The 25,272-nt window shown below is 34.9% G+C and overlaps 3 protein-coding genes across 3 annotated transcripts; all 3 read left to right on the top strand.

Annotated features, from left to right (window-relative positions):
- The first annotated feature begins 4,674 nt into the window (after positions 1-4,674).
- On the top strand, positions 4,675-7,034 carry LOC18037475 (flavonol synthase/flavanone 3-hydroxylase). The gene is made up of 3 exons (XM_006426379.2): positions 4,675-5,270; positions 5,371-5,698; positions 6,666-7,034. The coding sequence occupies exons 1-3, from the start codon at positions 4,804-4,806 to the stop codon at positions 6,876-6,878; spliced, it is 1,008 nt and encodes a 335-aa protein (XP_006426442.1). The 5' UTR covers positions 4,675-4,803; the 3' UTR covers positions 6,879-7,034.
- Positions 7,035-10,217: 3,183 nt separating this feature from the next.
- LOC18037407 (oxysterol-binding protein-related protein 1C) lies at positions 10,218-17,678 on the top strand. Its single transcript, XM_006426378.2, has 10 exons — positions 10,218-11,421; positions 11,492-11,851; positions 12,445-12,544; positions 13,266-13,696; positions 14,355-14,510; positions 15,648-15,815; positions 15,887-16,027; positions 16,391-16,609; positions 16,795-16,908; positions 17,035-17,678. The coding sequence occupies exons 1-10, from the start codon at positions 10,861-10,863 to the stop codon at positions 17,200-17,202; spliced, it is 2,418 nt and encodes an 805-aa protein (XP_006426441.2). The 5' UTR covers positions 10,218-10,860; the 3' UTR covers positions 17,203-17,678.
- Positions 17,679-20,478: 2,800 nt separating this feature from the next.
- On the top strand, positions 20,479-25,011 carry LOC18037309 (phosphatidylinositol 4-phosphate 5-kinase 2). Its single transcript, XM_006426377.2, has 8 exons — positions 20,479-21,750; positions 21,889-22,053; positions 22,226-22,391; positions 22,612-22,722; positions 22,815-23,008; positions 23,163-23,296; positions 23,386-23,467; positions 24,374-25,011. Exons 1-8 carry the CDS (start codon positions 20,774-20,776, stop codon positions 24,684-24,686), a joined length of 2,142 nt encoding a protein of 713 aa, XP_006426440.2. The 5' UTR covers positions 20,479-20,773; the 3' UTR covers positions 24,687-25,011.
- The last annotated feature ends 261 nt before the right edge of the window (positions 25,012-25,272 follow it).

Below are 25,272 nucleotides of genomic sequence, written 5' to 3'. Positions count from 1 at the left end.
AATTGCATAAGAAAAGAAGTTGGTGACACAAAGAAGGAAGTATACTGAAAGTGTCGCCTATTCCCTCTCTCATTTTAAATTAATAAGCCACCTAATTTTTAAATTTTTTTGGAGTTCTGTTTTTCACAAAGTTTTAGTGCCACATAAGCAATTGTCTCCGCCTTTAGATTATTAGGCTTTAATTATCTAGATTCAAGTTAAAATAGTCCCTCCCTATGAAAAACAAATATATTCATAACTTTTATAACTGGTCAAAAAAGCCAATGTACATTTAAATGATGTTATAATTACACAAAATATATTTTTCACACACACACACACATATAGTAGTAGATTGTCTAAGAATCATCTCTATATTTTCATCTAAAGTAATTAGGCGGCACTCATCTATTAAAAACAAAAAGGGGCTTACTATTTGTGTGATTACTCCAATTTATTAAATATTTTTATAACTACAGTTTTAACCTTTAAAGTAACTTCATTAGTAGCTTTTAAACTCCGGTAGTGTTCTTTACTTGAACAGATATGTAATTGCATTAATTTCAGAGTAATAATATAGTTATAATTTTTTTTTTATACAAACTAATACGACATCATATAAGTAATTGAATGAAGATATCACTTGGTTGTATAATTTAGTTTTGTTATTTTATATTTTTATTCAATTAATTATGTAATGCCACATAAATAAAATATAGGTTCAGTGAATAAAATTTTGGATTTAAATAACTCTACCCTTTTGAAAAGCTCAGTGAGGTGTAATTACGAATTGGGAGTGTATGGTGAAGAGAAAAACCACAAACAAATACCAAAGGTTGAAGGGCGCACCCGCCCCCGCCCCCCCGATTATTCACAAAGACGTGTAACGCTCCCTCCCACCTTTTAAGACAACTAAAATTTCATGTCAAAGACAACGTGGAATTTGGTATGCTTTCGCGGTTACTTGCGTTGCCACGAGCCCATGTCCAGAGTAAGGCTTCTTTGTCCGTTGTTTCTACTAAATTTTAAGGCGACGCTTTGCTCAACTGCTAACTTCTAGAAACAAAACAAGTCACTTTCAGGATAACAATATTTTCATGGGAGCCCCTATGTTACAATTAATGTAACATACACACTCAACAACAACCACACAAATAATGGGCCCACACAATTTGTGTGGTTATTGTTGAGTGTGTATGTTACATTAATTGTAACATAGCATTTGCCTATTTTCATATTTATTTGAGCGCTACCTATTATTTGAGTAATGCATTGCATTCTGTATTTAATTGGTATATTATTTTTTTTTCTTTTCCTTTAAAAGGTGAGGGTTGGTTATAGTATATATATATATATATATATATATATATATATATATATATATATATATATATATATTTTAGTCTCTTACCTCTCTTAAGATTCAAATGCAGGTGGTTAACTAAATAAAAGTGCTCGAAAACAATTAGGCACCTTTGGAGGAATTGTTATGTTAGTTATTTATTAATATTTATAATGGAGGTGCGAAATTATAATTTTAAAAAATAGTTAATATCAATAACTAACATTATTGATGCTGTGGATGTACGATACCCAGCATTAAATGGTTAAAATTTAGTTTATTTTTTGTACTTTTTCTAATAATTTGATAGTGCCCAATTTGAGGGATACAATATACCTATTGTTGATGCTGAAATCTGCTCGCTTTTGGACCGACCAGATTCTTTCACCAACGTTATGTTTATCAACTGTTGCTCGAACCGCGGGGTTTGGAATCGCCTTCCCTTTCCTTACTAGACCTGCGTTCACCAAAAACGGATCAGAGACGCCGGTAGTTTTGCCGGCGTAAACCCTCCGATGCCTAAGTTAGCACAAGGTGTTTACGAGAAAACAATGCAATTTGGATTCGAGAATGGTTTATGTTTTACTCAAAGTTTGTAAGAAAATAGTATGGTTGCAATTTGGCAGCGTTTCCCCTCTCTCCCTTTTTCTCTCTCTCTCTTCATCGATTTCTTCTTCTTTTATAGCCGCTGCCCCCACGTTCCCATTTGCCCTTCATCCCACATTTTTCGGGTAGTGGCAGCCCCTCATGGGACTCTAACTGCTGCATTATGGGCAAACGTGGGATATCGCGTCTCCCGCAACGGTTTTGGGAAAGCGCAACTACCGTGATTCTGTGAGATCGTGTTTCCGCTTTTTGGGGGAAGGGTATCGGCTCGGTATATACCTCTGGTCAGTATTCGTCTCTGATCGGCTCATGTTGCCCCCTGTTCTGCTCGTACCATCTGGCTGAGGTGATTCATGCCGGGGTGGAAATAGTAGCATGGCCGACCTGGTGCTTTTATTTGCTTAACACCTAGTACACAAGTTTTTTTTTTTTTCGAACATTGATATGTATATTATAGTAAAAAAATCTATTGATATTTATTGTTAAAAATTTAATGGATAAGTCTATTATGACACAATTCATATTTTTATCTTTACAAATATTTGAGAAAAATATGCCTCACCCCACATTAGTGGGAGATATGGCTACCTCGTGATCCTACTTATTTTTGATAATTTTATTTTCAAATCATAAATAATTTTATTTATTTATCACAAAAAAATCTTCACTTATAAAATAATTTTTTAGATTATTTATCTTATAGATCATAGTATTTAATTTTCTCTTATTTATCTAATAATTAAAGTAATTATTAATTAATGTAATGAATGAATAATCAATAATATAGTTTAACAAAATTATCCTAAGGCAGCTTATCCTATTATCCGATGGGGGGATATGATATGAAGCATTGGTATAACGGGGGATTGGGATTAATGACATCGAACTATCTTACTCCAACTTGGAGTAATAATACACCCACCAAACATGCCCTTAAAATTTTTTGGGGCGTTGGTCATGGATGGACTAACCACTTTGCCCATTGGCTCAGTAGATTGCAATAATTGAACATTGATTACATACCGTCTAACGACTACCTTTGATCTAGAAGGTCGAGTCATTATAATAATTAAATATTTATTTCTATAGAATCCATTGTAATCCCGACCCCTGCAAAAAACAACTTGTTGTTTAGTGTGCTTCAACAAAATATAAAGCACTAAAAGAAAATAAAAAATAAAATGAAACCACTAAGGTAGCGTTTGTTTTTTTATCAGAAATTTGAATAGATCTGAATTAATTTAAATTCTGAATATATCTGAATGTCTGAATTTGAATAATATGTTTGTTTTTTTGTCTGAATCTCAGAAAATAAGTATTAAGTTATTTGTTTTTTTCAACTTAAAAAGCTGAAAATATATACTTTTACATTTTTATCCTTATTAAATTTAAATGTCGAATAAATAATATATTAAATACCACAATATTTTAACATTTATAAGTAAAACTATATTCAAGTGAACACATAATTATTTTAGAATTTTAATATATAAAATACCATAAATTTTAAATTTTATCATATATAATATAAGAAAGAAAAAATAAGGATCTTTTTATGTAGGGTAAATGTCTATGGGTGATTTTTAGGATAGACATGAAAAATAAATTATAAAGCATGTATATTTTTGACATTAGTAAGTAATTTACTTAATTCAGATTTCTCCATTAAGTAAAAAACCAAAAACATTAGCTTATTTTATTAAGTTAAAATTATCTAAAAAGTCTCATTAAGTTATAAAAACAAACACTTCTAATTAACTTAATTAATTAAGTTAAGTCACTTTAAGTCATTAAATTAAGAGAAAAGGACATTCAACCCCCCAACGTTTAGGAAAATAGACAAAAAATCCCTCAACGTTTTAAAAAGGACTTATAACCCCATTTTCGTTAACGAACACCGTTTGTTTTAACGATAAATTTATTTTTAATTTTTAATTACTATTATACCCTTATAATAAAAAATTAATATATTAATTTGAGATATATCACAATTAATAATTTTTTAAAAGCTTAAAATTGAGATACAATTATTTTTTTGCCTAAATTATTTACTATAAATTATACATTTTTAACAATAATAATATGGTTTTGATTCCTCAAAGAAAAATGGTTTAATCAAATTTCGTTTTATTAGTAATAATCACATATGAAAGGTTTGATCATTTTTTTTGAAAAGGTATAATTTATAGTAAATAATTTGGACAAAAATATAATTGTATCTCAATTTTTAGTTTTAAAAAAATTATTAATTGTGACATGTCTCAAATCGATATATTAATTTATATTTATTATAAAAATATAATAATAATTAAAACTTAAAAATAAATTTATTATTAAAACAAACTATGTTTATTAATGAAAGGGAGAGTATACGTCTTTTTTAAAAAAATTAAAGGTGTTTTTTGTCTTTTTTTTAAGGCTAATGCTAAGTTACATGCATGTACCTTACACTCCTCTCACATGAATAGTGAATAATATGGGTCCACTCACTATTCATGTGAGAGGATTATAAGGTACATGCATGTAACTTAGAGGTATCCTTTTTTTAAACGTGGGATTGAATGTCTTTTTTCCTTAAATCAAACGCCACCAAAGTACTTCTCGTAAGTCGTGCCTTTGGCGTGGGGGTTGGTAGCACTAACAAGTGAACTCCACAGCTCCACGTAATTTCTGGCCCGCTCAGTGGTTTTATTAAAAATTTTAATCTATTCTCACAACAGTTTCGTATTCATTATAAATTGTTTAGTAGATTATTTCAAACCTTTTGCAAGTGCGTAGCGTTACTGCGTCACAGTCGCAGGAAAGGCGCAAGCCAAGAAAGAGAGAGGGAGAGAAGGAAAAGAAAAGTGGTGGGGTTTTGCTGGAAAATAAAATTAATGGAGGTGGAGAGGGTCCAAGCCATTGCTTCCTTATCCCATTCAAATGGCACAATTCCAGCAGAGTTCGTAAGACCCGAAAAAGAACAGCCAGCAAGCGCAACGTACCACGGCCCCGCTCCTGAAATCCCCACGATCGATCTCGACGACCCCGTTCAAGACAGACTCGTACGTTCCATCGCGGAAGCCAGCCGGGAGTGGGGGATTTTCCAGGTTACAAACCACGGGATACCTAGTGACCTCATCGGTAAACTGCAAGCCGTCGGCAAAGAATTTTTTGAGCTCCCTCAGGAAGAGAAAGAAGTGTATTCTCGTCCGGCTGATGCAAAAGACGTGCAAGGATACGGCACAAAGTTACAGAAAGAAGTCGAAGGAAAGAAATCTTGGGTTGATCATCTCTTCCACAGGGTTTGGCCTCCGTCTTCTATCAACTACCGCTTTTGGCCCAACAACCCTCCTTCTTACCGGTGAATGTTATGCATCTCTTATCTTTTTCAATTCTTTTAAACAAAATGTATCAATAATTAATTTTCAAAGGATTCCTTGAAAACGGTGCGTGCGCTGCAGAGCGGTGAATGAGGAGTATGCAAAGTACATGAGGGAGGTGGTGGATAAGTTGTTTACGTATCTTTCGTTGGGACTGGGTGTCGAAGGAGGTGTTTTGAAAGAAGCAGCGGGAGGAGACGACATTGAGTACATGCTCAAGATTAATTACTATCCGCCATGCCCACGTCCTGATCTTGCTCTTGGAGTGGTGGCCCACACTGATCTTTCCGCCCTCACCGTTCTTGTGCCCAATGAAGTTCCTGGTCTGCAAGTCTTTAAGGACGACCGTTGGATCGATGCCAAGTACATCCCGAACGCTCTCATCATCCACATCGGGGACCAGATCGAGGTACTTTCCACTTAATGTTTCCTACTTATCTTCATTTATTTTTATCTATCGATCTTAACGGAACGGAATGGCTCAACTACAAATAAACTCATTGTTTTTATTCATGTATGAATTTTAATTAAAACCGAAAAAATAAGATTAATATTTGGGATCTATTATTTTATTTCAATGAAAATATAATGAACACGAAGAGTGAAGCTCATGATTTTGCATGATTCTAGATAATATTACCATTCTCCTAAGTCTGACTTTTGAAGTGATTTAGAAAATAACATTTTAATAGGTAAATTCTAGTGAATGAAGGGGCGAAGCGAGAGGTAAATAAGGTGTTATTTTTTGAAATTTTAGGGATCAAGTGCCAAGAACATTAGTGTAAATATTTGACTAGCCAATGCAACGTTACTAAACAGTAGTCGGAGACATAAAAGTGGTGAACCCTCGTGGTGCGCACTCGTAATTAGTAAAATCAATCCATTTCGAAGATGCGTCACTTTTAGTATGTGGCCCGTAAGTCATTATCAATTTAGAAATCGTTTTCAACAATTTTTGTTTTTTTTTTTTTTTGTTTTTTCATGTGATTACATTTTCCGAAGCTAGCCTTCCCTACGTGTCGTCGATTGATCGAATCAATCACGTCATGGTTTGTTTGTCCAACCACGGAGGAGAAGTCATTTTAAGTTGGCATATTTTAGCTAAGAATAAGTATTTTATTAGGCATCTCAATATTTAAATTTTAATTTAAGTATGAGTCGATATTGATATTTATCTATCAAGTAAAAAATAAGTAATTTTTATAAATCATAAAATCTATCATTGAATATTGAATATACAAGTGACATATGGTTATTAAGATTTTAGGTTGAAACTCAAATATTAGGACCCCGTATTATTAATCCATTTTTTTTGTTTTTTTTTGGCAATCGGGTCCGCTACGGACATGATTGATCCATTGGTGTTTGATGTGCAGATTCTGAGCAATGGCAAGTACAAAGCCGTGCTGCATAGAACCACTGTTAACAAGGACAAGACGAGAATGTCGTGGCCAGTTTTCTTGGAGCCACCTGCGGATACGGTGGTGGGTCCCCTTCCTCAGCTGGTTGACGATGAAAATCCTCCAAAGTACAAGGCCAAGAAGTTCAAGGATTACAGTTACTGTAAACTTAACAAACTTCCTCAGTAGATTTTTCATTATGAGAAAAATAACACCAGTATCCGCTGGCCGCTCATGTTTGATCTCGTCACTGTACGTTAGCGATGCTTGTTTGTTGTTGCGATCTTGTTTCTGAAATGTAATCGCGGGTGTTAGCAATAATAAATAATCCTTTCATTTTATTTATTTTGCAATCTGCAGACGGAGAAGATACATTCTGCATGATACATCTATGATTGTTGGATTGTTGAAAATATTATTTAATGACAACAAATATTGTGAGAGGTAAACTAATGATCTTTTAATATGAAAAATTGCGCACCAAAATTTTATCCACAGAGCTCATTTGGCTTGTGATAAACAAAAATAAGGTAAAAATAAAATTTTACTAATTACAAATTAGTATTGAAAAGAAGATGAAACTGTCTACCGCATAATTTTCTTAAGACCCTTTTCTCTCATTCTTCTCTCGCCAAAACCAACCTACATCTTGTGCATTTTCAGTCACGAGGATCTCTCTTTAAGACAGAATTGTGTTATTTTACGCCAAGAAATGTGTGGGGGTAGAATTTTGGTTTCCGTCCTTTTAGATTTAGATGTGTAATTTTGCTTCGTTGCCTGAAACAAAAATTGAGTGACACTTGCTTGCGGCATTAAAAAAAGAGTAAAAGCTCATTTAGTCCATGTATTTTAAAATTAGTATCCATTTAGTTCTTATATTTTTAAAAATGTCTCAAAACATTCCTGCCGTTAAAGTATTGATACTCCTACCGTTACTCTTTATTTTTTTTGACTTACTTTTACAATATTACCCTTTTATAATAATTTTTTTGTTTGGACATTAATAAAAATAAAATAATTAAATTACCAATTTAATCCTAGAAAATTAAAAAAATTATATTAATTTTTTTGTAAACACCATTTGCACACTTGATAGTTTGCATATAATTTTTGACAATTAAAAATTAATATAATTTTTTTAGGGTTAAATTGATAATTTAATTATTTTCTTTTTTATTAATGTCCAAACAAAAAAAATTATAAAGGGTAATATTGTAAAAGTAAGTCAAAAAAAAAAAAATAACGGTAGGGGTATCAATACTTTAACGGTATAAATGTTTCAAGACATTTTTAAAAATATAAAAACTAAATGGACACTAATCTTAAAATACATGAACTAAATGAGCTTTTACCCAAATTTATATGTTTGGCTCTTAACACCATTTATTGAGGCTATTCAATATCACTGTTGGAATGTTCTTTATATGCAAAAGATGTTATGTCTGCTTCTAGTGTTTTTGCTCATGCCGGAGGGTATTGGATTGGTTTACATAATATGCCAATCACTAAACTCACATTCTCATCATGATGGGTTGGTTGGTAATGGCTGCCGGGATTGACCAAGGGGTGTTATCTAATGCTATTGATATTGTTGAGGCAGATGCCTTACACACTCTTTACGTTCACAGATATTCTTATTTAAAATAAATTAACCATAGATGAAAGAAAGGATATTAGTCAATGCTCTCCAAAGAAAAATTTTAAATCTCGGACAAGGTCATGAGAATTAAAAGAGCAGTCATATTTGACCCTTTCAATTTCTCTTACCAACTCCTACTTTTTAATTAATCTCACTTATTTTCGTAACCATCCTTGTTAAATAATAAAAAAATAAATACAATTTCAGAAGCTCTAGTCACCTTCTACCACCACTATCACCTCCTCAAGACCATATCATTATGCCTTAGTTGCCGATAGACCCAACTAATAAATTTTCCACTAGCTACTGGCCAAAACCCTTCATTTTATTTAAATTGATTTTAGCATATTCATATGATAGTATCAAAATCAAAATAATATCAAATAAAAAAGAGGCAAAGAGTAATTCAAGTATAAGAATTAAGAAATTATAAATTTATTTGAATGAATAATAAATAATAAAAATAGATTAGTAATAAAAGTGGTTAAGATTGGAATGAATGATAAAGAACGGTAGCTTGAGGTGATGATAATGGGGGTAAGGGTAAGCTCAAATTTGTAGATTTTTTTTTACTGTTCAATTAAATTTATATTAAGAATAATTTATTTTAAATGGGATTAATTAAACAATGGAGGTTGTTGAGAAATTTAAGGAGGTCAAATATAAGCACCCGAATTAAAATTACACTAACAATCCAAAGTTTTCTTAAGGGTAAAAGCTCATTTAGTCCACGTATTTTAAGATTAGTATCTATTTAGTCCTTATATTTTTAAAAATGTCTTGAAACATCCCTACCATTAAAGTATGAGTAATGGTACAACCACAAACTCTTGTACAAACTTATTTTGTACAAACTGATGTGGCATTAATTCATTGGTTGAATGAAAATATAAATTAATAAAAACAAATCATGTGGGCTAAGTAATATTTAATTCAACCAATCTTATCATGCCACATCAGTTTGTACAAGAGTTTGCGGTTGTATCATTACTCTTAAAATATTAATACCCCTACTGTTACTTTTTGTTTCTTTTCGCTTACTTTTATAATATTAACATTTTATGATAATTTTTTGTTTGGACATTAATAAAAAAGAAAATAATTAAATTACTAATTTAACTCTAAAAAATTATATTAATTTTTAATTATCAAAAATTGTATGCAAACTATCAAGTATGCAAATGGTGCTTACAAAAAAATTAATATAATTTTTTTTATTTTTTAGGTTAAATTGATAATTTAATTATAAAAGGATAATATTATAAAAACAATATTGTTTCGTTATAACAGCTTTTTGTTATCCAACTTAATAGAGAGATTGATCTATCTTTGTTAATTATTAATTCGGATTCTTTACGTGTTGAGTTATTGTCGAGCAATCTCGTAATACTCGTACTTAGTTATTTTAAATTATTTATAATGTTTAATATTTATTTGCACCAAAATAGGATTTTTAGACTCAACGTGTCTCGAGAATTTATAATCGAGCTACAAATATTTTATGGCATCTTGCTCTTCGTTGCAGTGATCTCCATGTATGAATGAATGAAGGAATTTCCACATTGAGACTTTATTTTCGAAATAAATGGAGAATTTTATTTATAAAAAAATGAATATAGCTCATATATTGAATTTTTCTTTCCAATGGCCGTCAAATATGTGCGAGAGTTTCCTAAAAATAAAAAATAAAAAAAAATTTCAAAAGATGCGCGAGAGAATTTTTTCATAAAAGAAAAAAAAAATGAAATTTTCATAAAAGAAAAAAAATGAAGTTGTTAATAAGACTTGCATCCACGTTTATAGTACAGCACGAGAAATAAAATTGAAAAATGAAAATACAGATACAGAGTTTGTGAAACGTGAGAGTGACGCGCACGTATCACAGAATACCGTTATAGCCACTTGTCAACTCACGAATTCCCCCACCGGGCCACCACAAATGACGTGGAAACAACTACTCGGTCTCGTTCGTTGTCGTATGTTTGACCGACCGTGTCGCGCACGTACGTCCAGATCAACAGTTGATGCATTCAAAATTTTTGAGTACGCTCGCATCGTAACATTTTCCGAATGTACAGCGCCAACCGCTTCTTCCTATTTAAAGCATCTCTGATCCTTTTGTCGTTCCGCTTGATTGCGGCGCCGATTTGCTCGTCTCATCGGCGGTCAAACTTGCTCGCCTCTCCTTTGACTCGTCAGTCTCATCCCCTGGCGGAGGAATTTTCCAAATTCTAATCACCGACAACTCATTTCTCTATTTTTATTATCTTTTTTTTTAAACAAGAAGAAAAATTAAACATTTATTCGTTCTTTTTTTAATAAAATAATTAAATCTGAACAACAAAATTGACCAATACGATTCTTTGAAATGAACCGTTTGCTGACTCACAAGACACATTGATTCATTGATTTGAAACAAAAATAATAAGATTTTTGTTTTAGAAAATTTAAAAAAAAAAAACAGAAAAGTTATAATTTGGCGATTATACCGGCGGCCACAGTCCTTCGTAAAGCGATTGATCATTGGATCGCATGCGTGCGTTTTGCTGTGCCTCCACCGTACTGGATCAGAACCCGACGAATCCTCGTCTTCAACCTCATCCAGGACCACGACGAGAAGTCCTTAGCATGCCGTCGTCGAAAACAACGACACCGTATCGATCCCTCTCCGCATCAACGTCGTGCAATCGCAGCCGTGGATCGCCTCCGCAACCGTTGTCTTCTTCGTCGTCGCCCAGTAACAATGCGACAGCGGAGAACGGGCGGCGGTCGATGAGGAGATCGGCTACATTGGAGTCGTTGTGTGGACTGTCGTCGTTTAGAGAGAGTCAAATGCTGTTCGCCGATCAGCATGGGATCTCTGGGATACTGTTCAAATGGGTTAATTACGGAAGAGGATGGCGTCCTAGATGGTTCGTATTGAAAGAGGGAGTGTTATCGTATTACAAGATCCACGGTCCTCATAAGATCATAGTGAATGAAGAAACCGAGAAAGGATCAAAGGTGATCGGTGAAGTTTCCATGAGACGAATGTCTCGCAATGGCAATAGCCAGTCGCGTCAACGCATTCCCGTCGGAGAAATTCATCTCAAGGTAAATGTTTTAATCGTTGTAATTCGTGTTTGTTTATGAATCAGATTTTCAATTAATTATGAATAATTAGGTGGCGTCGATAAGAGAGAGTAAATCTGACGACAAGAAGTTTTCGATATACACGGGGACGAAAAGGGTGCATTTGAGGGCGGAGACTAGAGAGGATAGGGTGAAATGGATGGAAGCATTGCAGGCTGTGAAGGAGATGTTTCCGAGAATTTCAAATAGTGATTATTTCGTTCCAATGGACAATGAAGTTGCTGTTTCTACTGAGAAATTGAGACAGAGGTTGTTAGACGAAGGGGTGAGTGAGGATGCAATTCAGGAGAGTGAGGATATTATGAGGGATGAGTTTTCGGCGCTTCATAAACATCTTGTGGTCCTCAAGCAGAGGCAGCTGTTGCTTATTGACACCTTGCGTCAATTGGAGGTATTATGTTTATCCCACGGCATACAAACAAACAAACAGCCGTTTTTGCTACCGACTTTCCTTTTCCTTTTCATATTTTTTATATTCTTAAATTTGCTTTCTTGGTGATTTTTACTGGGCTAGTTCAGGTTGAGTAGTTGATATTCTCATGGACCATTCATTGTTCATTTACCCAGCTGAGGCTTTTATGTTTGTTTTCGTAACAAATGTCAACTACCTATTACTTCATTATGGTTAATGGCCTCCCTTTTATCCTAGTTTATGTGAGAGGATCAACATGGGATTTAAATTCGAATAAGAAGGGATCTGTGAATTTTCATATAAGCTGCTGTTCTGTTTATTTGCTAAAACTCAATTTTGTTTATGTTCAAAGAATCACATGGAAACTAAGAAATCAAATGTCCTGTCTCAACTGGAGTTTTGGAAATTGCTACAAAAATGAGTCCACGCTTCATTATTTTCCATGTTTTACCCCCATATCTCTTAAGAAATTATATCTTTTTTTTTCCTTTTTCAAAATAAAATTTTCAATTATGATACATTTTTAAGCTGGCTGGTGTGCTTATTTTACTTCTATTTACCGCATCTTTCAGACAGAAAAAGTGGACTTGGAGAACACGGTTGTTAATGAAAGCCAAAGACAATGGAAAGAGCAAGGAGCTTCTCCTAGGTTAAGACAAGACAAGTGCAGTGGTATGATGTGCTAAAACTTAGCTCTCTATTTTTCTATGATGAAAGCTTGTTTGGTTGTCTAACTAGGACCCCAGAATTTTCATTTTACAAAGATGTGTGGGGTGCTTGGAAAATGCATGCATTGCATCCATTTTTACGTCTCCATTATGTTGATTCAGTTGTACTTAATATACAGAACTATTGCTTGACATGATGCATCTTCTTAAATTTGATTGCATGATGCCTGTATCTGCAGTTTGATATTTGCTCTTTCACTATAAAATAGATAGCATATGTGCTATACATTTTATTAGGGTCCTGTATGGATGAAGTTGAAGATGTCATACATCATTTTTTAAATCATAAAATTGCATTGAAACAATTATGTACATGTGTATTAATAGCCATCTAGCTCAAGTTTATGTATTTGTTAATTTTCTTAATCAGCTATTTGTTTTTAGAATTATTATTATTATTATTATTATTTAAGTCGTTCCCTTTAAATAAAATTTCTAGCTCTGCCCCTGACTAGAGCTCTTATTTTAGTTAAAATCTTTTCAGTTGGGTTTCTTCCTACGTCTTTCAAAATCGCAGTTAGTGTAACATAAACCATTTGTGTGCAAGAATCATCTTTGCATGGTATGCTTTGCAATTAGTTAAAGTTTTTGCTCAAGATATTTTATATTTTCTATCCTACGGTGTACATTTAGCACTAATTTTCCATTTTTTGACTTCATTTCAGAAGGAAGTGCAAGTAACTCTGATGAGCATGATAGATATGATGCTGCAGAGACAGATGAAGATGATAATGCATTCTTTGATACTCGAGATTTTCTTTCATCAAGTTCTTTTAGAAGTAACGGATCTGATCATCATCAATCTCCATTAGATTCTGATGATGAAGAGAGTGTTGATTCAGAGGACATTGATCCTTTAATTAGACATGTTGGATCTAACCATCCTTATGTTAGGCGGCGAAAGAAATTGCCTGATCCAGTTGAAAAAGAAAAGGGAATCAGTCTTTGGTCAATGATCAAAGATAATATTGGGAAGGATCTTACAAAAGTTTGTCTTCCAGTTTATTTCAATGAGCCCATATCTTCCTTACAGAAATGTTTTGAAGAGCTGGAGTATTCTTACCTTCTAGATCGAGCCTATGAATGGGGTAAACAGGTAAACTCATATTCAAGCAGACATGTTGTTCTCTTCCTCCCATGCAAAAGTAGTTAATTGCAAACAAACCATGCATTTATTTCTATAATTTATTCACTGATATAGATAGCTGCTCAGTGCACTCATTCATTGCCCACCCAGTGCATATGGGACATTGAGTTCATTGTCAGTGACTGAAGCATGGCAGGCATTTAAACTGGTCAATTATTATTGGAAAAATCTAGTATTCCTATCATCATCCTTAAATTTAACTTGACGACTTGGTGCTAGTGGTTGCACATTTTGAATGCTGAAGCCGCATTTGCTCACTTTTTTCTTTTTGGTCTGGACTTATCTGATACCCGTCATAGGATAACTTCGTGTCTATCATAGAAGAACTTCTGTGACACACTGTCGTCAACTCCATTTCCTGTTGCACTCTATTTGAAATGGACTTAAAAAAATCAACAATCAACAGTTGCTGCATCTTTCATAGTTTGTTCGTCCTGCTATTTGTTTTATGCTTGAAGAAATTGTTATGGTTGACACACATAATTTTTGAAGATTGTGCCAGTGCTTGAAGTTGGTTTTCTACCTTTCTATAAATGTTTTTAAAGCTCTACATTTGTTTTTTTCACTTCTTGAGCTGTATAATGACATTCTTGGTTAAAATTTGTAGGGGAATAGTCTCATGAGGATACTAAATATAGCAGCATTTGCAGTATCGGGGTATGCTTCTACAGATGGAAGACACTGCAAGCCATTCAATCCATTGTTGGGTGAGACATATGAGGCAGATTATCCAGATAAAGGCCTTCGTTTCTTCTCTGAGAAGGTTTTTTTTTTTTTTTCAAGAAAAGCATCTTAAGAAAGATGCCAAATCTGCTTCATATTTCTGGCACAGTAAACTATACTTCTTCATGCATATAGTCGATGAGATTTTATGACTCATCAGAGTTCAGTTTTGTTTTAAGTTGTGCATCTATTAAATAATATTCACTCTAGGATTAGATTTCACAGCTTTTGGAAGTCCTCCACTTGGTTTCCCATGGTTTATGAAGCAATTATTGTTGCCATGGGGATCATATATTCTAAATTTATTACAATTATTGTGATATTTGATCACATATTTGTGTATTGGTAAATCAAAGTTTGAAGCTCTCAAAATCTAAATATAATTTCAATTTCCAACCGCTCAATTATGGTTCTGCTTTGTTAAATAACTGTAAAAAGATTTTCTTAAGATATTGTAGAATCAATCTAAATCTCAGTAGAATCTGTTTGCATGATGAACTATACTAGAGATGCACCACTTTTCACAGGAAAAGAGAGAGAGCTAATATCAAATTTATACTTTTTGTTTAGTGCTCAGGAAAGTGGAAACAAAACTTTGCTTATTTATTGAAAAAAGAAAGAGAACATCCACACAAATGGTAACATTCATACCTGTATAAAAATGGTCTTCTCTTTGGTAATATGTTGAACAAATGGACGGAGTTTGGTCTAAATGAGATATTGAGCGGTGGCAACTGGTGATGATGAAAAAGAAGAATTCTTAATGTTGATGGGATAAAGTTTCTCAATCCAGTTATTTCTGAGTTTGTAGTAGATGAATAGTTTTCTGTGTTTGGACGTGTAACGCGGTGTGATATTTCTTTGTTCTTCTTTGTAATGTGGTATTCCTGTTAACTGAAACTTTGTCTAGGTGCAGTTTTTAATCTCTTGACTATTTATGAATGTATTTTAAGCATCTTGAAATTGAGTTAGCATTTTGTATGGAGGAGCTTTTGGAAAATATATTGCATATAATATTGTACCTTATTTGGCAGTAAAATAAGTAAAACATTTTTGTTTGACAGTTCATATATAATGTTAGGTGTCTTTCATTTTTTGTGTGTAGAGTTTTAATCCACTGATTTCTTTTTATCCCTTTTCTGATATTGATCATATTTACACTGTTCTCTTGGGATAGGTTAGTCATCATCCAATGGTTGTTGCATGCCATTGTGAGGGTCGGGGCTGGAAATTTTGGGCTGACAGCAACCTGAAAAGCAAATTTTGGGGTCGTTCCATCCAGCTTGATCCTGTTGGTGCGTTGACATTGGAATTTGATGATGGAGAAATTTTTCAGTGGAGCAAGGTATGTTTGTGAATTTGATAAATTTATCTTTCCTCTATGCGTATGCTAATTTGCTGGCCTTCTACTGCCAGGTAACTACGTCCATTTACAACCTTATTCTAGGAAAACTCTACTGCGATCACTATGGCACAATGCGTATAGACGGAAACCGAGAATACTCATGTAAGCTAAAATTCAAGGAGCAGTCGATCATAGATAGAAATCCACACCAGGTTTGCCTTTTTATTTCGTTTCTCGAAAATATGTGGATGTAAATAATTTTGCGTATGGCCAACAGTATTAGTTTTTTAATGCACTTTTTTCTGTGTAATTAACTTTTTAAAGTCATTTGTTGCAAGTTCTGTCTATTCGAATGTTCTTGGTTCTTTAATGGTTAATTTATTTTGGATATGTTAGTGTTAAGTTAATTTTTTTTTGGATAGATGATGTAAATGCTTTACATGGTCTTATGGCTGTTAACTTCATGATATTGCATCTGAGAGAAATGTTTAGGGTCTCCATTGCATAGTTCCATTTTATGGAACATAATATGAGCTTTGCCACAAACTGTCGTTCTGATCTACGTTGTGCTGCAGGTGCAAGGTGTAGTCCAAGATAAAAATGGTAAAACGGTGGCGACTTTATTTGGGAAATGGGATGAGAGCATGCATTTTATGAATGGTGATGGTTCTGGGAAAGGAAAAGGATCAGAGCTACAATTGCTTTGGAAGAGGAGCAAACCGCCTAAATATCAGACCAGATATAATTTTTCACGCTTTGCCATCACACTAAATGAACTTTCTCCTGAACTTAAGGTTGTGGTCAGAAAATTAATATCATTTTCCTATGTTGTCATATTCTTTTTTTTAGTATTATTTTTTACTTTTTTTTTAAATTACTCGCACAAACCTGAGAAGATTTGCACCTCCATCTTCTATTTGTTGTTAGTACAGAATATAGTGTTCCACTTCTTAAAGCTGATGTTAGATATTGTAAACAGGAGAAATTGCCACCTACTGATTCTAGACTGAGACCTGACCAGAGATGCTTAGAAAATGGAGAGTATGATATGGCCAATGCAGAGAAGTTGCGACTAGAACAGAGGCAGCGGCAGGTAAATATTCTTTTATCTGCCATTGATCTTGATACATCCTGTGTTTGTTTTTTGAATACAGATGAGATGATGACTCCAGTTAAAAAAGCAATGGGTAGTAGTGATTGTTTTGATGTGATTATTCAGGCACGGACAATGCAAGAGAGGGGTTGGAAACCAAGGTGGTTCACCAAGGACAAAGGTAGCGGCACATACCGCTATACTGGTGGGTATTGGGAGGCCAGAGAAAAGGGAAGCTGGGAATCATGTCCCGATATCTTTGGCAAAGTCCCCACTGAGCAAACTTTTGACTAACCCATCAAGTCCCATTTCTTTTTATTCTTTTTACTCCATTCTTTTTTCACCTTTGTCTCAAAAGAGTCCTATTTTTATTCTTGTATTTTTTTTTTGTTTGTTTATAACGTGAAATTTATTTTAGTTATATACCAGAAAGAATGGTTGCCATGCTTGCCATAGTGTTAGCAGCTTGAAAGGCACAAGAAATGACCCCCTGTTCTCTCAATACCATTTGTTCATTCATTATAGTTGGATTCTGCCAGGGCCAGGCAGCCACCTGACCTGAAGTCCATAAACAATGTAGGAAATGACAATAATATATACTTTCTGTTCGTAGTTGAAATTCCTGTGTCCACGGCGCTTTCATTTTAGGTTCTTATATTTGTATCTTTTTTTCCTTTTTCCCCTGTTAAGTTATGTTTATAGCCTTGAAAGCTAACAATGGTGCACAGTTTTTCCATTCTATTCTAATTTCGAGAAAACCTTGTGTGTGCTATTCTTTTTAATCTGAATATCCTTGATTTTCAAGTTTTAATTAAGTCAAAGAGGACTTTGTTCCTAGCTTTTTATTCTGAGCACGAGTCTGTTGATGATAGCTGATTCTTATGTATGATTTGAGTTTTTACTTCTTAAACTTGGACAGCAAAATACCCGTGTCCGTACTGCCTTGTTTCAATCTCAGAAAGAGAGAGAGAGAGAAAAAAAAATCAATAAATAACTTTAGCACAGATAGCCAAACAAATGTTTTTTTCTAATTGATACAACCTAAGCATAGTACAATATTCTACCGAGAACCTACGTACGTGTATTTATGGTACAATTCAAAATTTTATATGAGTATAATTCGGAAATCAACTCCCACTGATACATTTAAGAAAAATTTACCTCTATTTGATATCTTTTGTGGGAAGGAAAAAAAAAAAAAAAAGGCTTCGACAAACTCGTACAAGTGCTCATAATATCGTTGAGAACGCCATCTCATTATTGGGCAACACTATGATATACAATATTAATTAAATTATATGCAGCTCAACAATTTAGAAAGTAGACTTAAATAGAAATTTTGGCCATAAATCTAAAATCTGCAGTGAGCCTCGGCTTTCATTCAACTAACCTAAAATAACCAATGGAGCAAAGGTCCAATATCGAAATATACGAGTTACAAACTAAAATACCAAGTGTTAAATGAGATCGTGGCGCTTTGAAAAATAATCTAGAGATGATCCAAGAAACGCGACATAATAATTATTAATATTAGGGAGCCTCTATGTTACATTGAATGTACCATACACAACCAACAAGAACCACACAAATTATGGGACCCACATAATTGTGTGGTCCTTTTTAGTTGTGTATGGTACATTCAATGTAACATAGCAAAATCCTTAATATTATTGCAAATTTGCAACACGAGTAATGATACAGCCACAAATTCTTGTACAAACTTATTTTGTACAAACTGACGTGGCATTAACTCATTGGTTGAATGAAAATATAAATTAATAAAAACAAATCATGTGGGCCAAGTGATATTTAATTCAACCAATCTTATCATGCCATATTAGTTTGTACAAAATATATTTGTACAAGAGTTTGTGGCTGTATCATTACTCTTTGCAACACTAAGGCCGAAGGGTGAGATGTCAGGAATCACACAATAGCACCTTCTCAAATCAAGTATACTATTCTTAAAATAAAATTCAGAAATTATTCGCTGGCCATTTGTTTTTTATATATTTTTTTAAATACAAATATTTTTTAAACTGAATTCTACTTAAAAGTTATATTTTGTTTCACTAATTCATTTCCGTTTGCACATAATTAAGATAACCAACAAAAAATTGAATAAATATAACATTATAATTTTATCCTAAATAAATGTAAAAAAAAATCGGATTTAATATTGTAGTTTCAGTTTTCATCTTTCTCCAAAAAAATTAATTCCTCTGAGCTGATTGTTCCCCAATCTATATGAGGGAACGGCCTTTTAATTTATTCACAAATGTTTTCACTTAACATCCTTCAGTGTTTTCTTCAGTTTCTAGGATTTCTATGAAATTACATGCCACACACCACCAAAGCTGTCGCCGTAAACCACAACCCTCCGATAACATTCACGGCCAAAATCGTCATCATGCAAATCCCTCCTGTCAACGACGACGTCAAGAACACCATCCCCACAGTACCCATGAAGCAAAACTACCACATCACCACATTGCCGATAATTGTCAAGCAATAAACCGCCGGCCCTTTGTCATAAACCATCCGTCCCTCTCTTTTCATCTCCGAATACCCGCAATCTGAAGCCATCTCGACGGTGGACAATGCCGTGGCGACAATCTCCATCACCATTGAGTAGCAGTAAACTTTCTTGTAAATCATCTCTATGACTGCCAATTGCGAAGTGAATAACAAGCCAGCACCATGTAACATATTCAAGATTCTCAATTTGTTGCATAGGTCCAAAAGCTCGATGTATTTGAACAGGTAGCGAGGGAGGAAGATTGGTGGGAGGAGTAGAGGAAAGCCGGGCATTGAACCAAAGTGGAAGAAAATGTAACCCTTTGCTGTGTTGGATAAATGAAAATTTTACACTGATGATGTGATCAAGATTATAACGGCACGTAACGAAAGTAGACTGATGAAAGAAAATATAATTTCAGGTGAAATTTAATAAAAAAAAAAAATTTTTTAAAAAAATATAAAAAAACAGGTGGTCCATATATAATTATTCAAAAAGAAATTATATGCATTAAACTGCTAAGTGCAAAACAAAATATCAGACTTAACAGTAAAAAAAGGATTGATTATCTTAGAATCAAATCTAATATAAATACTTTGGGGAATGAGAGCAAGAAAATATCAGATTGTCGTGATGAGCAATTCTCCGCTGATTCACCTGATCAAGCGTTAGCGCGGTTGCCCGCGAGAATAGGAAACTCTGGAGAGTCAGACTTGAAAAGTTTGGTATGGTTTCTTCGTGGTGGGCGTGGGTGGCATGTCCTTACAAATTTGAAAAAAATTTAAAACTAAAAAAAATAAAAAAAAACTGCTGGTTTTGGGATATTTTTGTATTCTTCTTTCTGGCAATGCATCGCCAGGATCAAGCAAGATCAGCCGTACCGAACAATGTATGGTCAGCTCAGCTGGGAATACAGCCGTAATAGCGACAGAGATTTGACAAATCAAAACAAAGGAACAAAGAGACTAAGGGCATTTCAGTCATTGAAAAAGAGTTCACAAAGAAATAACAAAGGAAGGAAAGAAAGAAAAGCAACAAGCACGAAAATAAAGCCGGCCCATAGACACCACCCCCAACAACACATTACGCACACTCTCTCTCTCTCTCTCTCTCTTTAGCACTTTCTTCTGTTTGTAGGATTCCATTTACCTTCCTCCCTCCCTCCCTCCCTCCCACCACCACCTTTCACTCCATTATTCAAAGCAAACACCCCCCCAAAAAAAAACACCAGCATTCACTTCTAATAATGCTGCCTCGTGTTCGTTTTCCGGTGATCATGATGAATTCGTAAGTTTAATATAATACAAGAATCCCCGCACAGAACAGAACAGAACAAAACAAAACAAAATGCAAGAGACTGTTCAACTGATAGTCCCACCACCAACACAAGCACAGCAGCACCAACACCAACACCAGCACCAGCACCAGCACCAGCACCCGAAACCCAACTCCAGGCGCGTAACCCCCACGCGCGACACCGGTGGCGGTGTCGTGGTGGAGAAGATCCTCCCCAACGGCGACCTCTACACCGGCGCCGTTTCCGGCAATGCGCCTCACGGGGTTGGCAAGTACGTGTGGTCCGACCGTTGCATGTACGAGGGCGAATGGAGAAAAGGCAGAGCTTCCGGCAAGGGCAAGTTCTCGTGGCCATCTGGTGCCACGTACGAGGGTGGCTTCAAGTCCGGTCGCATGGACGGTGAAGGTACCTTCGTTGGCGTTGAGGGGGACACTTACAGAGGTTCCTGGAGCAACGACCGTAAGCATGGCTACGGCGAGAAGCGTTACGCTAATGGGGATGTGTATCGGGGTTCATGGAGGTTCAATTTGATGGATGGTTACGGGAAATATGCATGGAGTGACGGGAATGTGTACGAGGGCGAGTGGAAAAACGGGGTGATTTTTGGTAAAGGAACGTTGAGTTGGAATAATGGGAATAGATATGAAGGTTGTTGGGATAATGGGCTGCCTAAAGGTAAAGGCGTGTTTACATGGTCAAATCATGAGAATATGAAGAACGATGAAAGAGACAATTTTGAGGTAATGGGTGCTCGAAAGAGGTCATCCTCGGCTGATCCCGCTCGTCCTCGTATATATATATGGGAATTGGATGGCGAGGCCGGTGATATCACTTGTGATATTGTTGATAAAGCTGAGGCTGCGTCAATGTTGTACAAGAACCAGTTCGGTGGACCTCCAAATGGAATTGGGCAGTTTCAGAAAAGTCCTTGCAGCTCCGCTGATGGTGAGGTTAAGAAACCTGGTCATACCATTTCCAAGGGTCATAAGAACTATGATTTGATGCTTAATCTCCAACTGGGTATCCGGTAAATTTTCTTCTTTGTTCCTTTTTTTCGTTTTAATTTGTGTTTCTTTGGTCTTCTTCTTCTTCTTTTTTTAAAAAATTATTATTATTACTACTACTCCTACTGCAACGACAATGATGATTCATGTTTTGTTGGTAGGCATTCTGTTGGTAAACATGCTTCTGTAATGCGAGAACTTAGGCAGAGTGATTTTGAGCCAAAGGAGAAGTTTTGGACGAGGTTCCCACCAGAGGGATCAAAGTTTACTCCTCCACATCAGTCAATGGACTTTAGATGGAAGGATTATTGTCCTATGGTGTTCAGGTAGTTGTCAAATATCAATGCACAGCTGAGTTTGGAATTTGGTAGTTTTTTGTTTTATTGTCTTTCATCTGCTTGTTTCTTATGTGTTTATTAATTATTAGAATATCATGTGTTGATATATACGTGGGAATTTTCTAAATTTATGGTGGTGGCTACTTTGTTTGCTATTTAGACATTTGAGGGAATTGTTTGCAATAGATCCAGCGGATTACATGCTAGCTATTTGTGGAGATGATGCACTTAGGGAACTTTCTTCACCTGGAAAGAGTGGAAGCTTCTTTTACCTAACTCAGGATGATCGTTTTATGATAAAAACCGTGAAGAAATCTGAAGTCAAGGTTAGTTGTCAATCCCTCTTAACTAAATTCATTAAACTAACTCATAATGGAAAATGTGCCAAAAAAGAGGTTAAAATTGGAAAAGTAAATGTCACTCTAATAGCTGTTGGGAATAAGATTGTGGTATTTAATCTAGTTTCTGGCATTTACATTTCAAGTGTAATGCATATCTTTCATTGCGTGGTCGATTGACTCATCAGGGATTGCTAACCATGTTCAGGTGCTTATTAGGATGCTCCCAAGTTACTACCAGCATGTTTGTCAGTACAAAAATACCTTGGTAACAAAGTTCTTTGGTGTACATTGCGTTAAACCAGTGGGAGGTCAAAAGGTATAATTTGATAGTAAAAATTTGGAATTTAAAGGCATTATTTAAGAGATTGTTTGTTAAATTTGATTAATATTTGCTATGAATGAAACCAGACTCGGTTTATTGTGATGGGCAATCTGTTCTGTTCGGAGTACCGTATTCACAGGCGATTTGACCTGAAAGGCTCTTCTTATGGCCGCATAACTGACAAGCCTGAGGAGGAAATTGATGAGACAACTACGTTAAAGGACCTTGATCTTGATTTTGTATTTCGCCTGGATCGCTCATGGTTTCAAGAACTTATCCGGTAAAATTCAGATAGTTGTGATGTCATTTTCTTTTGTTACATTAATTCAGACGAATGACTCTCTCTCTCTCTTCCACACATAAACCTTTGCACACTCCCCCAACCCTCTGATGCTATTTTGCCTTGATCATAACTGATTTCCTATCCTCTTCAGACAAATAGATAGAGATTGCGAGTTCTTGGAAGCAGAAAGAATAATGGATTACAGTCTTTTGATTGGTCTTCACTTTCGTGATGATTACTCGGGTGATGAGATGAAGATGTCGCCAAATGATAAGCACTGTCTTGGTAAATTATTATGGCCCTTAAGACTTTTAATATGATTAAGTTTTAGTACATTACTATTAGAACATAAATATGTTGTATGCTTTGATCAGACAAAAGAGATTCGGATATTGTTGGTACATTTATGCGAGGATATCACTTGCTGCCAGATATGGACTGGGTTATGGAAGGCCGGTATGTGGTTTACTTTTCATAAATGTCCATTATTCTATTAATTGTAAAAGCAATGAGTTCCTCACAGCTTAAAACAAAAATTGGGTGAGAGATGAAGATTGTAAACTGCATCATATTTCCATTTGTAGACTATGGATTTTACCAGTGAAAATGTTGGTGGGAATCGGGTGATCCAACATTAAAGTAATCATACTTAATATTTGTTGCTTTGAAATTCTCACAATCTGGGGCCTTGCTGGTCATCTTCTATACCTATGTGCCTATGCTACATGTACATCTTTGTTGCTGGTGGACCCAGGGTTTAGTTTAGACAAATAGAAATCTATGAGTGCATCAAACAAATATCAACTTTCATGTGGACATAGCCAAGAGAATGCGATCAGAGTTCTCCAAAAAATGAACCAATTTTTTGTGGTTGCATGATTTGTTTTTTTCTTAAAATAATTTCCTTCTCCCACATCATAGTTTAGATGCTCATTTCTTCCTTTGAAGGTCAATCATTGAAAATTGGATTGAAAATTGCTCAAGAGTTATGGAAAAATTGTGGGTGATTCTGTTGACAATAGGTTCATGTGGGGTATTCTTGTTTTTTTTAGAGAGCTGTCTGTTTGGTCTAGTTCCGTTCACTGATTGAACATTTGAAAAATGTTTTTATTGTTAACAATCTGAAGTATTAAATGAAGTTTTATGTGGTTAAATTAATGGTTTATATATTTAACACTCATAACTGCCTTTGACTAGAGATGATATATTAGTAAAGTTCAAGACCTGAGTTCCAAAGTTGCAGCTGTATTTATATAATGATTATGCATATGATTTTGAACGATGGATTTGTTTTGGGTGATAATTTTTACTGAATTCAGGATTTGTGTAATAATTTTTTGTCTTCACCTTCTAATATTGCAGGGGGCCACACCTTCGGTTAGGGGCAAACACGCCAGCACGAGCACAGCGGGTATCGAAGATTGAAATAGATCAGTTTATGGGAAGTGGAAGCAACCATTCAACCCCTTCCCAGAGTGGTGGTGAGGTATTTGACGTGGTCCTGTATTTCGGTATCATAGACATTCTCCAGGATTATGATATTAGCAAAAAGCTGGAACATGCGTACAAGTCCTTACAAGTGGATCCCTCTTCCATCTCAGCAGTGGATCCTAAGCTATACTCTAAAAGATTCCGGGATTTCATACACAGAATCTTTAGAGAGGACAAGAGATGAAGGAAATGGCTATTATAGGTTGAAGAATTGAAGGGTGTATAGGCATTTGTGTGTTTATTTAAGAGAGAGAGAGAGAGACAATTCTGTGTGCTAATCGGCAATGACTATGATTTTGTGACAAAGGAATTGCAGGGTATGGTGTTACGCAATTTTGTACGTCTTAGACAAATGGTGGGACAGCGCAAAACGTTGAATCTCTGGAGCAGATAATAGTGAAATGAGAAATTGGAAAATGGGGGTGGGGGGGATGGAATAATAACCACTAACCAACTGTACAGTCAAAAGAAAATGGGGATAATGTAATTGGGGTTGAATGAATTATGATTTTGACCTTTTTATTTATTTATTTATTTTCCTTTATATGACATGCTGCTTTAAAAATTATGAAAAGATGGTTATAGCCTGGTGAGCAAGGAAAGAAAGAAAGAAAAGTGACACCCCATCACGGTGGATTCAAATGGGATTGTGATGCTTTTGCAGCGAGTAAACATGAAAAGAAGAGAAAAGCACATAAAAGATGTGGGGGGCTGTTCCCCTTAGGCTCGGCTCTTGGTTCTTTCTTTGTCTCTCTCTCTCTCTCTGTTGA

Source organism: Citrus clementina, unplaced genomic scaffold, assembly GCF_000493195.1.
Source record: "Citrus clementina cultivar Clemenules unplaced genomic scaffold, Citrus_clementina_v1.0 scaffold_7, whole genome shotgun sequence".
Classification (NCBI taxonomy): Eukaryota; Viridiplantae; Streptophyta; class Magnoliopsida; order Sapindales; family Rutaceae; genus Citrus; species Citrus x clementina.
The sequence above is the reverse complement of the archived record's forward strand: the minus strand, read 5'-3'. Positions and strand labels throughout refer to the sequence as shown.

Coding starts and splice junctions, on each gene's coding strand:
- LOC18037475 (XM_006426379.2), top strand. CDS start 4,804: ATGGAGGTGGAGAGGGTCCAAGCCATTGCTTCCTTATCCCATTCAAAT. Junction 5,271..5,370: donor AACAACCCTCCTTCTTACCG/GTGAATGTTATG, acceptor CGTGCGCTGCAG/AGCGGTGAATGAGGAGTATG. Junction 5,699..6,665: donor ACATCGGGGACCAGATCGAG/GTACTTTCCACT, acceptor TTTGATGTGCAG/ATTCTGAGCAATGGCAAGTA.
- LOC18037407 (XM_006426378.2), top strand. CDS start 10,861: ATGCGTGCGTTTTGCTGTGCCTCCACCGTACTGGATCAGAACCCGACG. Junction 13,697..14,354: donor CCTATGAATGGGGTAAACAG/GTAAACTCATAT, acceptor TAAAATTTGTAG/GGGAATAGTCTCATGAGGAT. Junction 16,028..16,390: donor TAGATAGAAATCCACACCAG/GTTTGCCTTTTT, acceptor GTTGTGCTGCAG/GTGCAAGGTGTAGTCCAAGA.
- LOC18037309 (XM_006426377.2), top strand. CDS start 20,774: ATGCAAGAGACTGTTCAACTGATAGTCCCACCACCAACACAAGCACAG. Junction 22,054..22,225: donor TATTGTCCTATGGTGTTCAG/GTAGTTGTCAAA, acceptor TTTGCTATTTAG/ACATTTGAGGGAATTGTTTG. Junction 23,009..23,162: donor TGGTTTCAAGAACTTATCCG/GTAAAATTCAGA, acceptor TATCCTCTTCAG/ACAAATAGATAGAGATTGCG.